Source organism: Plecotus auritus (assembly GCF_963455305.1).
Source record: "Plecotus auritus genome assembly, chromosome: 2".
In the NCBI taxonomy this organism is placed as follows: Eukaryota; Metazoa; Chordata; class Mammalia; order Chiroptera; family Vespertilionidae; genus Plecotus; species Plecotus auritus.
The window spans coordinates 112,956,954-112,973,420 of NC_137771.1; the positions used below are offsets into that span (position 1 = coordinate 112,956,954).

Below are 16,467 nucleotides of genomic sequence, written 5' to 3' on the forward strand. Positions count from 1 at the left end.
TCAAAACCAGATAAAGACACTACAAAGAAAGAAAATTATAAGTCAATATCCCTGATGAACACAGATGCTAAAATCTGCAACAAAATATTAGCTAATCAAATCCAGCAGTGCATTAAAAAGATAATACAACATGACCAAGTGGGATTTATTTTGGAGATGCAAGGCTAATACAATATTAGCAAATCAATATATGTGATACATTACAGAAACAAATTGAAAGATAAAAATCACGTGATCATATTGATTGATGCAGAAAAAGCATTGGACAAAATCCAGCACCCTTTTTTGATAAAAACTCTCAGTAAAGTGAGAATAGGAGGATCATACCTTATCATATTAAAGGCCATATATGACAAACCTTCAGCCAACATCATACTCAATGGGCAGAAAATAAAGCCATTTCCACTAAGAACAAGAAAAAGACAGGGATGTCCGCTTTCACTACTCTTGTTCAACACAGTACTGGAAGTCCTAGCCATAATTATCAGATAAGAAGAAAAAATAAAAGACATCCAAATTGGACAGGAGGAAGTAAAACTGTCATTATTAGTAGGTGACATGATATTGTACATAGAAAACCCTAAAGACTCCACCAGGAAACTACTAGACTTAACAAATGAATTCAGCAAGGTAGCAGGATACAAAATGAACATCTAGAAATTGATAACATTGTTATAGACCAATAATTCTCAGAAAGAGAAACTAAAAAAAAAAATCCCATTTACCACTGCAACAACAAAATCAAATGGATGTGTACACCATGTTTATGGATTAGAAGAATTAACATCATTAAAATGTCTCAGTGACCCAAAGGAATCGACAGATCCAACACATCGCTATTAAAATATCAATGGCATACTTTGCAGAACCAGAGCAAATACTCCAAAAACTTATATGGAACCATGAAAGACTCCAAATAGCTGCAGCAATCTTGAGAAAGAAGAACAAAGTTGGAGGAATCACAATACCAGATGTCAAATTATACTACAAAGCCATTATAACCAAAACAGCCTGGTACTGGCACAAGAACAGGCAGAATAGACCAATGGATCAGAGCAGAGATCCCAGAAATTGACCCACATCATTATAGTCAATTAATACTTGGCAAAAGAGGCAAGAACATACCACTTAGTAAAGACAGTCCCTTCAACAAATGGTGTTGTAATAGACACATGCAAAAAGATGAAACTAGACCAACAACTTACACCATACATAAGAAAAACCTCAAGGTGGATAAAAGACTTAAATGTAAAGCATGAAACCATAAAAATCTTAGAAGAAAACATAGGCAGTAACATCTCAGACATCTTACATAGCAGAAGTTTTGCCGATACATCTCCTAGACTCAGCAAAGGAAACTAAGGGGAATATAAACAGATGGGACTTCATCAAAATAAAAAGCTTCTGCACAGCAAAAGAAATCAAAATGAAAAGGGAACCCACAGTATGGGAGAACATATTTGCCAATGATATATCTGATAAGGGGTTAATATCCAAAATATATAAAGTACTCATACAACTCAACAAAAGGATGACAATCTAATTAAAAATTGGCACAGTACCTGAATATACATTTCTCCAAGGAGGACATACAATGGGCCAAGAGACATATGGAAAAATGTCAAAGTCACTAATCATCAGAGAAATGCATATTAAAATGACAATGAGATATCACCTCACACCTATCAGAATGGCTATTATAAAAAATCAACAAATGTGGGGAGCGGTCCTGGCTTGACAAGATCCCGGGAAGACAGCATTTCACAAGGTGGGCTGTCTAGCACCCGCTCTCTCAGACCTCAGATGCTTGCAAGCTTGCAGACAAAGCAGATATTATACAGTAGTCAGCATAGCCTGTGAAGAAGGAGGAAGTAAGAAGCTAGCTGTAGCCACAAGGCAGGGAGAAGGTATGGACAGAGGGAAGTTGGCAAGTCTGTAAGGGTTGACAGGAAAAAGCTGTGCAAATGTAATAAAAAATTGCTTATGCTTGCCAAATGCTTGAGCAATCATAACTGTATAAATATGCTGTGTGAAATAAACTCGAGGCTGCAGTCTTGAACTGTTAGCCCTCCCGATCCCATCTTTTGTCTGTCTTTCCTTTCTCAATCCTCACCCCCCTTTCAGGTACTGTTCGACAGAAGCGGGCAGGCTCCAGCAAACAAACAATTGCTTGTGAGGATGTGGAGAAAAGGGAACTCTAGTACACTGCTGGTGGGAGCGCAGATTGGTGCAGCCGCTATATAAAACAGTATGGAGTTTCCTCAAAAATTAAAAATGGAACTTCTGTTTGACCCAGCAATCTCACTTCTGGGAATATATCCTAAAAACCCCCCAAAACACCAACCTTTCTGAATATATGCACTCCTATATGTTCATAGCAGCATTATTTACAATAGCTAAGATTCAGATACAGCCCAAATGCCCATCAGTAGATGAATGGATAAAAAACTGTGAGACATTTACACAATGGAATACTATGCAGCTGTAAAAAAAGAGGGATCTCTTAGCCTTTGGGACAGTATGGATGGACCTGGGGAATATTATGCTATGTGAGATAAGCCAATCTGAGAAAGACAAATGTCACATCATCTGGGGCTCAGGCAGCCAAGGGCTCAGACAGCCGGCTGGCAGTGGCAGCAGCAGCGGGGTGATAGGGGTGGTGCCTTCCCCTGATCAGCCCAGTTGCCTCCCACAGAAGGAGGCCAGACTGCAGCTTAGGCCCGATCCCCAGGTCTAAGCCATCAGTAGGACATCCCCTGAGGGCTCACAGACGTGAGAGGGGGCAGGCTGGGCTGAGGGACCCTCCCCTGGAGCACGAACTTTTGTGCACCAGGCCTCTAGTTACTTATAATAACCAAGACATGAAAACAACTTAAGTGTCCACTGATGGATGAATGGGTAAAGAAGTTACACCACACATACACACACACTGGAGTATTAGTCAACCATAAAAAAAGAAGGAAAAACAGCCTGTCTGGTATGGTTTGGTGGTTGAGTGTTACAGGAGATCATAGTTTGATTCTAGGTCAGGGAACATGCCCAGGTTGTGGGCTCAATCCCCAGTGGGGGTGTGCAGGAGGCAGTTGGTTGATGATTCTCTCTTATCATGTTTCTATCTCCCTCTCCCTTCCTTTCTGAAACCAATAAAAATATTTTTTTAAATTTTTTTAAAAAGAAGAAAATACTGCCATTTGTGACAACATAGATGAACTTTGAGGGTGTTGTTGAGTGAAGTAAGTCAGACAAAGGCAAATACTGTATGCTTTCTCATTTATATGTAGAAGCTAAAAAATGTGAACTCATGAAAACACAGTACAGATTGATGGTTGCCCAAGTTGAGCAAGTTTCAAGTTGTAGCTTTCTCCATCCATCCAGTCCTGTCTCTTTTCCATCTTTCAAATTTCCTGATCTACTTATGGGAATTTCTCACTTTCCCTCACTAATCATGAATTTTTCTTTTAAAAAGTACATATATTATTTCATTAAATCTGGAATGAGAAGGAAAATAAAAAGTGCACTCAGCTGACCACCTCCATCCAAATTCTGGAAACACTGCATGTGATTAAAATAGTGAATAAAGGTCAGCACCCATGGATACCACCACTGAAAAGAACCAGGACCTTGTACGTCTGTCCTCTGAAATGTGCTACAGGCACAGTATGCTGGCTTGCATTAGTAGAACTCTATCCATTTTTATAAGCAGAGTCTGTCTTGACTGGGTAGCATCCATAACATACCAGCTGTTACATATTTGGAATACCATCCCTGAGATATACTAAATATAAATCACAAATCATTACTTAAATGTCTCCTCAATGAACTTCATGGATAGGAGGAATTTACTCTAGGTATCAAGTGCTACGAAGAAAAGAGGGAGAACCCTTATTTCCTGAGTGCATCTCCCAGTAATTGTAACACCTTACTCCTCACCACATCCTCAATGCTTACAACAGTTCCTGGCCTACAGTAGAAATTTGAAAAACACAATTGAATAAATAAATATATATTGAGCCCTGGCCAGGTAGCTCAGTTGTTTAGAGCATTGTCCCCAAATGCTAAGGTTGTGGTTTGATCTCCAGTCAGGGCACATACAAGAGGCAATCAATGAATGCATACATGAGTGGAACAACAAATCAATGTTTCTCTCTCTCTCTCTTCTTTTCTCCCCCCTTCTATCTAAAATCAATAAAATAAAAAATATATAGAAAAATGAATAAAATTATATCTCTATTTCCTCACTTGTAAAGTAAGTTAGATCAAACTCCTAGTCATTCTGAGATTGAAGACATTAATTCCACTTGTAATTAAATAAATTGAGTTTTCATTAAGTTATGATAGCAGTAAATTTACCAAGCAAAATGAAAAGTCATAGCCTATTATCTCCAGATATTCTTTCAGTCTCCTCAATTATAAGTATCTTCTTAAGCTACTTATTCACCAATAATAAATGAAACAATAGAAACTTATTTTAAATTATTTATTTTTCAGAATTTTCTAACACATGGTGTTAGAAAAATAAATTTTGGTACCATGACTTAGAACTTTTTCTCAAGTTTAGCCTTTAAATTAAACACAGTAGCTACACTAAGGATATTTAAACCTCACTCAGAGAAATGCTGAAAATCAAGGCACAAATTCATTTGTGGAGGGAAATTATTTCAAAGTGCGATTTTAAAAAGCTAATAAAAAGAGTAAGAAGGATAAAATAGAGACCATGCTGGGAAGACAAAAAAGTGAGCAATTCTCCCTAAAAAGAGAATAAAGAGGGGGGGGGGGAGGGCTAAGAGCAAAAGAAAGGCTCACTAACTTATTTTCCTGATATAAAATTCAAGTACTTAAAACTTCTTTTTTTAATCATAAAATGCTGCTACTCATCTCAAAGAAAAAATAATCCTCATTATTTTCAAGAATTAAAAAACAATAACCTCTTTTACTTAAGTATAATAAGTGATCTTAAGTCAATACTTAGAAATGGAAAGGTTTGCTTTTCTAAATCTAGTATCTATGTAATATAATCTACCTTGAAAAAATTCATCTGAAGGAACACAGGACTTTATTTCTAATACAAATGTAAAAAAAAAATTAACAATCTAAACAAAAAGGCTTTCAACTGGATATGCAACTTACTATATTTTGTACTAAATTTCTTAAGGACAAACATTGTGCAATACTGTTCTTTACATTCCATCAGGAAGTACTGTAAAACATACCTACACAGGCGGTCAAAAAAGTACTTACACAATAGCACAAAAATTCAGTTAGAATTCCAGTTTTCCAACATTTAAAAAATTGCCAATTTTCACTTATATCCATCTTATCTACATGTTGATAAATAAAATTCTTCCCAGGTGTTGTTAAATAAGAAAATACTAGTCTCATTTGTCACTTATGCATTTGTACCTGAATATTTTACCAACTGAAACACATATTCAGAAAAACTGTCATTATTCTCAGAGACATTAAGGCAAAGAAATATTTGCTTTTAATTTTTTTCCTTTCTTTTCTTCTTCAATCTGTGTTTTAAGGCTCAGAGCAGACATTATGATATATCAATTTTTTATAAGGTTTTCAAATGTTTGGCCCAAGGTGAAGTTGTTCTCTTGATGTTACTTAAATATTCCTCTCATCTTCTCAAGTAACTTCAAACATGTTCATGCCAGTCATCCATTCCAAAAGGAGCAGTGATTCAAAGGAAACTGAATAACTTAGGGATCTATAAAAGACACTGCAATGTATCTTGTTCCATTTTTAACAGGAAGCCCTTCATGTAGATGTGTGAGTCTCCCTGGGTGCATAAAGCTCCAGCCTTTTCTCGGTGATTCAATAGAGCAATTGTATCGTAGAAATTTGCACCCACCTCCCTAAAAAAGATAAAACAAATAAATGTTTAATCCTATTATGTTTAATATTTTATCACTAGAGGCCTGGTGCACGAAATTCGTGCGGGGGTGGGGGGTGGGGGTGGGAGGAGGGTGTCACTCAGCCTGGCCTGTGCCCTCTCGCAATCTGGGATGTCTCATGCACCAGTGATCATACTTTTCCACAGGTGAAAGGCATCTTGCTGTTGTATGGGCAGCTACATTTTTTTTTTTTTTGCCCTGATTATAAAAAGTAGTACATAACATGATCCTGCTGAGGCAGTAGTACCATTTTCCCCATCTTATAGGTGGAAAAACTGAAGCAGAGAGAAGTTAAGTAATTGGCTTTGTCACACAGTTATAAGTGTCAGAATCAGGGCTGACCACAAAATGTGCAAGCCACAGTCCATGCATGTCATCACTGCACCATCCTGTTTTTTCAGTGTTAGAGTAGCCTTGCCAGTTTTTAATTTTTAAATCTAAGAGACTGTTCCCAATATATAGGAATGCATGTTCATCCCCATGTAGAATAAACAGGATGTGGACAGTTTGGAGGTTCTTCTGATGAATTAGGACTAAACAGCCACAGATCTCTTTTTCAAATATTGCAGAAGTCACCTTCCTTGTTTAACTGTGTGTGGGATGTAGCCATTTATAAGCTATGACATAGTCACTCGCAATCCAGGACCCCTCCAGGAATGTCCAACTGTTAGTTTAGAGGTTAGAAAAAACCTTGTGAGAGAAAAAATAAAACAAAACAGAGGTCACTCCAGTGAGGGTGAGTTCTGAGGAGCTAGGGTTAACTTTCTACATGAAGATTCACCAGGCCAGGGAAGAGGGGAGGAAAGAGTGTGTGTGTGTGTGTGTGTGTGTGTGTGTGTGTGTGTGAGAGAGAGAGAGAGAGAGAGAGAGAGAGAGACCCCCCAAGACTCCAGACTCTTTTATTCTAAAACAAAAAAACTTTGCTTTTCCCACGTTTATTGCATGTCTAAACACAAACCATCATGTACTTCAAGCAACATGTAGGAAGGAGAATGCAGCCTTAAAGCAAAGGGTCGGGTGTCAGAAGTGAGAAACTCCTCTCCTCCCCCAAGCTGAAGCTCCTTGGGGGCCTGCCTCTTTGCGAATCCACATTTATCTCTTGGTGTGTGGGAGGTTAGGGAGCACAGCATTATCCTGGGAAGGGAAGGTCACGGGACTGCACCTGTGATACTCGCCCCAAGTTTCATTTCCTCACCCCTCGCGGATCGCTTTCCACCCCACTACTGATCCAATTAATGGGGTCGGAGGTCTGCAGCAGGACGCCTCCAGGCAGAGAGCATGCTGGGGGCTAGGTGGTCCAGCTCCTAGGCCCGTGTGTCCACGCCCCACCCCCACCAGCAACCAGCGGCTCCGGGTGTTCTGCCCTGCTGCACACCAGACTCAATCCCACTCGGTATTGGGAGAGATTGGGCGGCTCCCCAGTGGCGACTCTGTGGCTGCTGTGTGGGTGGGGAGGGGAGAAAAGCCTCCCTAGAAAGAAATTTTTCAAAAGCCTTCAGTTAGCCACCTAGGTCAGTGGTCGGCAAATCGCGGCTCGCGAGCCGCGGTTTTCCGCTCTGTTGACTGAGTTTGCCGACCACTGAAAACAGCGCAACTGGGCTCAGTGAGAGCCAAACTGTCTTCCCACTTGCACCTGCTGGTCTGTGCCTCAGCGGGCAGTCCAAGCCCGCCGCCTCCATGGCGCACACCTTGGGAGCGGGTGCTGCTGCGCGGGGACTGCTTATATGTACTCCTTCGACCTCTGCGCTATCCCAAACTCCCGAACCCCGGGCTCACTTGAGGGCTTCTGAAGCCCTCCTCAATCCCAAGGCACTGCTCCTGGCCACCTTCCAGCTGAGGCCAACACTCAGACCCCAGAGGCGAGAGTGTTGGGGAGTGGGAATTTTTGAGCATGCTTCCTCCTAGTGAGAAGGCTAACACCTATTTTGTAAAACTACTGTTTGGAATTCTCTGCTGTTTTTTTAGACGAACTCTTATTCTAAAAAATAACTTTGCTTTCTAGCCTGCTTGAATAATGAGGAAGATAAACTTAGCTGTCTGACCTTGTAGGCCAGAGACTAGAGATGCCCATACTCTCAATGCCATGCCAGGTGCATTTTTTAATTGGATAGAACTGTGTTGTTTTCAAGGCCAGCAGCGAGATAACCACTATGCACACATAGGGCTGGCTCTTTAATTAAGGAAAACTGCTTTGTTTTAAATTGTTTTAGACTGTTTGCTCTGCAAAAAAACAGGATGTAGTGAGTGGGTTTAAATACGGTCGGACACAAAGGGTCGGGGCTGCTCTCTGATCTCCCTGAGTGGAGAGGGGACAGTCGCTGGCCGGCAATAAAGGCTCCCTAAATTTTAATTTGGTCTGGACTCCAGTGGTCTTTACTCGCGTTCGCTCTACAACAAGAGGCCCTGCAGGTCCACCCTCCTTTCCCTCCTCCGCTCACTATGCCAGGGTACTGACACAGCTCCGTGGGCCATGCAGTTTAGCGAACAAGTGCCCAACGTCAAGAATGGTTCCCAGTGCCTTTGTCCGCAGACAACCGGGGTGCAGTCTCCCTCTGGGAACTCAGTCCTGGGACGCTGCCTTCCACCTTTAAATTCAGATCTCACGTTATTTGCATCAAAGAAACCTTGCTCCCCGGAGGAAGAGACCCACTGAAGAGACTCCTGAGGCAGTGCGGGCACGCCTTCTCTGCACTTGTGTGCAGAATGTCATGTTTGCAAACAGCGTGCAAGCCCGCTGTGCTGCAGGGCTCAAGGGGGAGACATGTGCAGCCACCAAAACAGTGGTTCCTATCTTTTCTCCTTTGCTTACAGAGAAAGAGATTCCAATCCAATCCCTAACCCCAGGTAGCCATGCGCCCAAAACTCCTTCCCATGCCCCTTCTCCCAGACACTGGCCCTCCAATGTCTTGGCTGATTCTGCCCGCTCTGAGAGGGGTTGCGCTCTAAGTTCTTATGTTTGAATAGTTAAGAAAAAAACAGGCTGAAATTGGGCTTACATGGAACCCATCCATGGTAATCACTTGCTCTACAGGAGCACCCAAGTTCAATCTGGGACCCCTTGGGGGATGTCTGATTGCAGGTTTAGGCCCAATCCTGGGGGGGATCGGGAACAAACTGGCAGCTGGACATCCCGGGAGGGACATAGCAGTGCACCAAGTGGCAGATGGCCAGGGAGGAGCCCAAACCAAGCTGGGTGCCTGCTGCCCCAGAGTCAGGAGAGGCTCCCCGCTGCTGCAGCTGTATTCACCAGCCATGAGCCCAGCTTCTGGCTGAACGGCTCTCACCCTGTGGGAGCACACTGACTACCAGGGGGCAGCTCCTGTGTTAAGCTTCTGCCCCCTGGTTATCAGTGTGCATCATAGCGACTGGTCGACTGGTCATTCTGGTCGTTCCGGTGGTTCCGCTGTAACAGTCACTGGGCTTTTATATATATAGATTGGCAAAATTCAAATTATGCCATATAAGAAGAAACTTAAAAAAAAGGGAGGGGGGTTTAATGTAATGACTGAGAAATGTAAAAAAAAATGTAAAATAAATGTAAAAAATAAATGTAAAAAATAAATGTAAAAAATAAATGTAAAAAATAAAACCCATAATTACCTGAAAATCTTCTCCCACATTATTGAGTGCAATGTTGATGGTAAACGTAGAAGCATCGTGATGAGGGCGAAGAGAACGCTGTCTGTCAGGGGAGTATTTTACCACAAAATTCAATAATGCAAATCCCTAAAAAGGCAAAGTAAATGAATGGATTTGCTTAGCAATAAAAACATAAAATAGCATATGCGTGTAAAAACTGGTAAGAGGTAGGCAGGAGGAATGGGAGAATAACAACCTTCGTATAATAGCCTGCAAAGACCTTCAGTGTAACTGGTGCAATAAATTCCCGGATAAAATGAAGCCAAACATTCTCCAGATCAATTTGCTTCATGTGGATATCATCAGTTGGGACATTTTCATAACCACCAGATATACGGCTATCCTAAAAACAAATTAAGGACATCATAAAGTGTGGTCCACAGCAATCCACATTTATACTATCTTGTAAATTTTTTCAACCCCAAGATCATTATGAATAAAGAAATTATCAGTTTAATTATGGTACACCATCTGCTTTAACTGCAAAACTATCAAAAAACTTAGGTAAAATGGCTTTGCAAATATATTCATGAAACAAAACATAAAAGAGTTTAGTAGACTCTGTTCCTACTTATTTAATGTGTTAACCCAAAAATAAAAAGGCCAAAGTAAGAGGTAACAAGTGTTTGAGATTCAAAAGAGTAGTTATTCAGAAAGCACTGATTCAGACAGAAACCCAAATAGTGTTCTGATTAGGAAACAAAAGCAGTGGGTATTTATGAGAAGGGGTAGGAGAACAATTACATCAATAGAAGGAAGCATTTCTATAGGTGCAAATAAGCTAGCACAGTGATGCTAATGCTAAGCAATGTTTTTAATTTCAGTTCAGGTAGTTATAGCATCTTCTTTCTTGTTACCTTTGCACACAATGGTTTGGGATACAATGCTACTCTTGGGTCTAGCCCAAGGTTATTTTGCCCTTTTAACATTCCAAAGATTTGCAGAATAAGATATGCAAGATTCTGGGGTGGCAGCTCCAATTCCATTTTAAAGTGGCTCCATTTAGTTTATTTTTACAAATGTCTATTTAAGATCTGACTATAGAGTAAATAAAGTTAATTTCCAAAGCCCTCCCAAGCCTCCTAAAGAATGAGTTTTTTACAGTGACCCTTCAGGCAGTGTTAGCTGCTTGATGGGCATAAATTTGCTGGATTACCTACCATAGAAACAAGCTTTCCCTGCTTCGTTTCTCACTTCTACTTTATGGCACCCAGTCTTTCTATAACAGGTTTTCATTATCCTGCTGCAAACTGCTGACTTCAAGTTCTTCATCATTCTTTGAACTTCTGTATCCCTTGTCAGCTAACTAGCTGAGGTTTGTAATTTACCAGAGGCAGTAATATTCAAGAGTATTCCACTTAAATTTCTTGGTATTGGGAAGGAGCTGGCATGTGAGAATTCTCAGAGGAAAAGAAACACATTGAACCACTGACAGTGAGACTTCCTGCCAAGTCCTTGACACTGAATGTAAATAAAAAACTGAATTACACTGAAGGAATTCAGATTCCTTCTTATATTTTATAAAAAAGAGCTTTGATAATCAACCAGATAAACTTAGTATTTTTCACTATAACTCACTGTAAAAATGCAGAGAATAAAAAGTGGCCTCAAGAACAACATCACACAGTAATGACATACATGACCTCACCATCGCTAGCCTGGGACATGATCCTTACAGACTAACCAATGTAATTACATACATAAATGAGAAACTGAGGCCCAGGGAGATCAAATGTTAAACACTCATTAGGTAATGGCAGAATTAGACTTAAACACAGCTCTCCTGACAGCCTTGGCTAGCCTACTATTCAGGTCTATTCAGAGATGAACAACAAAAAGGACAAATCCACCCTAAATCTTCTAAATATCTCTACCCTTCCCCCAACCCCACATACACATTTTAGTTTTCTGTGTGAAATTACAACTTACATGATGTTTCCCTCCAGACCACTGGCCATAATGCTCCATTTCTTCCACCAACTCATCACAGGCTTTTTCAGAAAATATGGGAAACCAAAAGACATCTGGACAAGGCTATAAAGCATGGCATCACCATTAAGAGAATAACATTTTGTGTCTTTTAACTAATAACTAGCATTTTAAAAGTAATAGGGCAGAATATTCAATATTTATCTCACTTTAATGTCCCACATTATTGACATTACTATTATAAACAATACTAGTTTTGGGGATTTTTAACACTTAGGAGACTTTTTTTTTTTTTACATTTTAACATCAGTAAATTAAAAATGTGTCTTAAAGTCAAAGCCAAGCAGCCACTGTGATGTAGTTTTAATGCCATAGCGCTTGGTAAAACATTCATTCTGCCGTCACCTGTGAGAGTACATATGCACATCTGTGTGTCCTTTGCATACATGTATTTAGTTGGTGTTGCATTTGCTGAACTAACTTGCCCTTTAAAATGTCTTTTAAAATGATTTACACTGTAATTTGTGACAGAAATGAAAAGTTATGTATGCAGTGCACCAGAACATATAACGTCTATTCCTTAATAAGTGTAAAATAACTCTTTCAATATCCTATCTAATAAAAGAGTAATATGCAAATTAACCACCACTCTGCTATACCCACAAGCCACACCCACCAGCCAATCAGGAGCAAGTATGCAAATTGACCCAACCAAGATGGCTGCGGCCACAGAGAGAGCAGGAGGGAGGCTTGGGTTTCACCGGTGATGGAGTAAGCCAAGCTTTCCGCACACCCTGGCCGGCCCACTTCAGGCTACAAAGTTTCAATTATAGAAGGTAAATAAATCCCAACAAAATGGCTGCCACCATGGAGCGAGCAGAAGGCTTGGCTCTGCTCCAGGTTACAAAGTTTCAATTGTAGGAGATAAATAAATCCCAGATACCAGGGCCTCCATTTGGGTCGCCGGTGGGCATGGCTGGCCTGCAAACCACCACAGGCTCCTCGCCCAGGCTGCCCCATGCCCCAAGGGAACCCACACCCTGATCCGGGACACCCTTCAGGGCAAACCAGCCGGCCCCCACCCATGCACTGGGCCTCTATCCTATCTAACAAAAGAGTAATATGCAGATTGACCATCACTCCAACACACAAGACTGCTGCCCCCATGTGGTCAAAGATACTGCCCCCATGTGGACACAAGATAGCCACTACAAGATGGCCAGCAGGGGAGGGCAGTTGGGAGGGACCAAGCCTGCAAGGGAGGGCAGTTGTGGGCAATCAGGCCAGCAGGGAGGGCAGTTAGGGGTGACCAGGCTGGCAGAGGAGGGAAGTTGGGGGTGACCGGGCCTGCAGGGAAGGGCAGTTAGGGGGGACCCAGGCCTGCAGGGGAGAGCAGTTTGGGGGACCAGGCCTGCAGGGGAGGGCAGCTGGGGATGACCAGGCCTGCAGGGGAGGGCAGTTAGGGGCAAGCAGGCTGGCAGGAGAGCAGTTAGGTATCAATCAGGCTGGCAGGGGAGTGGTTAAGGGGTGATCAGGCTGGCAGTCAGAAGCGGTTCGGGACAATCAGGAAGGCAGGCAGGAGAGCAGTTGGGAGCCAGAAGTCCTGGATTGTGAGAGAGCAGTCGGACATCCCTCGAGGGGTCCCAGATTGGAGAGGGTGCAGGCTGGGCTGAGGGACACCATTCCCCCACCTCCTGTGCATGAATTTCGTGCACCGGGCCTCTAGTGTATAAAATAAAAACATTCTAAATGACTAGAAAACATTGTGTTATAGTTTAATTGGCAGTATTTTATTTTTCTTTCTCACAGTATACAAAATAAAGATATAACTCAGAATCAAAGATTCCTTATATTCTCTAAAAAAGGTATTAGCAATAGTTTGGAATACTGCTAATCTAAAACAGAGTTCATTTTGTAAAAGACAACTCTGACAAGAGATTCTTGGAGCCCAATTTCTTTCAAAGGTAAACTTTCATTGAAAGATATCTGCCAATAGCTCCTTATTTTTAGTGGTTTGAGAAAGCTACAACATTAGCTTATGGACACACAGAACAGTGTGGTGATTCTGGGGGGAGGGTATGAGGCGGGGGTGGGGTGGAGGTGGAAGAGGGTATACGGGGGATAAGTGGTAATGGAGAAAAAATAAAATAAAGAAAAAAATAAAACAAAAAGAAAGCTATGACATTGAGAGCATGCTTTAAAAAAACATACGATGTTAAAATTTTTGTTCATCTCCACATTCTACAGTTTTACAACTATATGATCCTTAAGGCTATAAAATTGGGAATCAAGCCATATAAATTTTACCTAAAGGGTAATTTCTGCACATTCAAAACATCGCCCAATAAAGCAGTATTGTAGTAATAATATGCCATTCTGGAAAATTCAGCAAAAAGTTCTACATATCATAATAATTATTAATACAAACCTGTTCAACTATATTTTCAGTGAAAATCTTTGAATAATCATGGTTTATATACTTTTCCTTCCAGTCCTACAAAAAAAAATTCAATTGCACAGATTAAAGCAAATACTTTTACAAATACTTGAATAAACAATATAAAGTATATGCATTTTAGAAATTACTCAACTTATAAATGACTGTGTTTTAGCAAAATAGTTCACAGAAACCACAGTTTATGTTTTTTAATCTTTGCCTGATTCTATGTATGATCGTATATCTTTCTATGAAACACAAAATTTTGGTTTATCAGAATTTAAAAATGTGAAAAATATTAAAGTGATTAGATTTGTATACTATATCCTATGCATCTACACAATATGTGTTTAAATATGTTTTTAAAAATGAACAATACAGAATCCTACCAACAAATATAGTAAATATTAACACATTAGTCAATTTGAGTATTACTTATATAGTGAATTACTCTAAAATAATTTCAATTTTAAAAATGTATTCAAAATTTCTTCCTTCACTTCAGTTTTTAATATGTCAAAGAATGATCATAGTGTTCCTAACACATTCACTTCCTTATTAAATTTAAGATATAGTAAAAATAGATCCTCTTGATGTTAATTCATGAACCAACTCTCCTCTTTGACCAATCTCTGACACATAAAGCACACACTGAAATACCTCAATTTTTGTCAATAGCAGCTAAGAAATCCTTTCCCTGGGTCAAGTGTTTCATTTAAAATCCCAATTATTTAGAGGGTATATATTAAAATATGTAGTGAGTTATTATTTAAAAAGATCTCATCTTAAATGTATTTAGGCAGTCTAACAAAATTCTTAATTTTCTCTTTATAAAGTACAAATATAGGGAAGTGACAGGAAAGAACTGAGGTACAGACATAATATAATTCTAATCAAAACATGTTCCAAAACGTATTTGTCTGAAATATACTTTTTGAGGCCAGATTTCAAAGGATCCAGATAATTTATGTACATTCTTAGTTTAACATATCTCTGCTTATATGTAGCTAAGATATTTCTGATATAGAGAACCCAAACTATCTTCAAATTCTTTAATACATTTCATTTACAGTATATAATTATAAGGATCAAATTACTATATTATCTCATTACTCCCTCTAATACTTATTAGTGTTTGGATTTCAAAATATAGGGAAAAATTAGAAGTAAATAATCATTCATAACATTTCAGAATCCTACTGTATTCTTTCCTATGTATCATTACTGAAATTAAAGAAAAAAGCCCCTAAGATTTTACATTAATTTTTTTCATTTTGACTACCTTTCAAATATCGTTGAACAAACTGTGACCTTACTAATTTCTTAGCAGTTCTGATAATGGGAAAATCATTAAATATGTTTTCCTCTACAAGGTATATCTATGCATATCCTCTACAAGGTATATCTATATGGTGAATTTCCAAAGTAAACAACGAAGTAAAGTCATAGAAAGAAAAGCTTTTCCAACTCACTTGTGATATCATTGCACTAGAGGCCCGGTGCATGGGAGGGGATCCCCTCAGCCCAGCCTGCACCCTCTCCAATCCGGGACCCCTTGGGGGATGTCCAACTGCCAGTTTAGGCCCAATCCCTGGCAGCCAGACATCCCTCTCACAATTCGGGACTGCTGGCTCCTAACTGCTCACCTGCCTGCCAGCCTGATCACCCCTAACCACCTCTGCCTGCTGGCCTGATCACCCCTAACTGTCCCCCCTGCCAACTGGGTCACCCCCCACTGCCCCCCTCTGACGGCCTGGTTGCCCCTACCTGCCTCTGCCGCCAGCCTGGTCACCCCTTACTGCCCCCCTGCCGGCCCGGTCACCCCCAACTACCCCCCTCTGCTGGCCTGGTCACCCCCAACTGCCCACCCCACTGGCCTGTCTCCCCCAACTGCCCCCCTGCCAGTTTGGTTGCCCTATGCAGCCTGCTGTTCAGTCGTTTGCTCGTCCCTTACTAACCCCCATGCCAGCCTGGTCACCCCATGCAGCCTGCTGTTCAGTCATTTGGTCGTCCCTCACTAACCCCCCTGCTGGCCTGGTCACCCTACGCAGCCTGCTCTTCGGTCATCTGTCTGGTTTTTTGGTCATGACAGCCCCTGGCTTTTTATATATTAGGATAGTATCCAAAGAATTGAATTTTTACACAAACATCTACAATTCAGGACATAATCTGGAATATTTTTTTCAGGAAGCTAACATTACCTGAGAAATCAAATAATACTCGTTTTCAAAATGACAAGAAATTTAGCACTAAAGTAAAATATGTAATTCCACCCTCACTATTAAAAAAGCTTCTTCTTAAGTCCATGAAGATGTGAAACTAAATGAACTGGAGGTGTTATCCTTTATTTATCTACTAGAGGCCCGGTGCACAGATTCGTACACCGGGTCCTTCAGCCTGACCTGTATCCTCTTGCAAACTGGGACCCCTTGGGGGATGTTGGACTGCCAGTTTAGGCCTGATACCCGCAGGCAGGTGGCCTGTGGGGATTGGGCTGAAATCGGCAGTCCAATGCTACCCGCCACTCCTGCCTTCTGCTCCTGCTCATCCTGACCCTGCTGT

General features: G+C 40.8%; 1 protein-coding gene across 5 annotated transcripts in view; it reads right to left on the bottom strand.

The window, feature by feature from the left end:
- Positions 1–4,470: 4,470 nt before the first annotated feature.
- Positions 4,471–16,467, bottom strand: part of PLOD2 (procollagen-lysine,2-oxoglutarate 5-dioxygenase 2) — a 294,498-nt gene continuing 282,501 nt past the window's right edge. For 4 of the 5 annotated variants that reach the window (XM_080654017.1, XM_080654018.1, XM_080654020.1 and 1 more), the window contains 5 exons: positions 13,897–13,962; positions 11,469–11,573; positions 9,736–9,882; positions 9,501–9,626; positions 4,471–5,861 (listed from right to left, as the gene is read on the bottom strand). In XM_080654017.1, coding sequence (XP_080510143.1) covers positions 5,706–5,861; positions 9,501–9,626; positions 9,736–9,882; positions 11,469–11,573; positions 13,897–13,962 — 600 coding nt within the window. In that variant the 3' untranslated portion in view covers positions 4,471–5,705. The remainder of the gene's footprint in view (positions 5,862–9,500; positions 9,627–9,735; positions 9,883–11,468; positions 11,574–13,896; positions 13,963–16,467) is intronic. The other variant, XM_080654021.1, reaches the window with a different exon arrangement.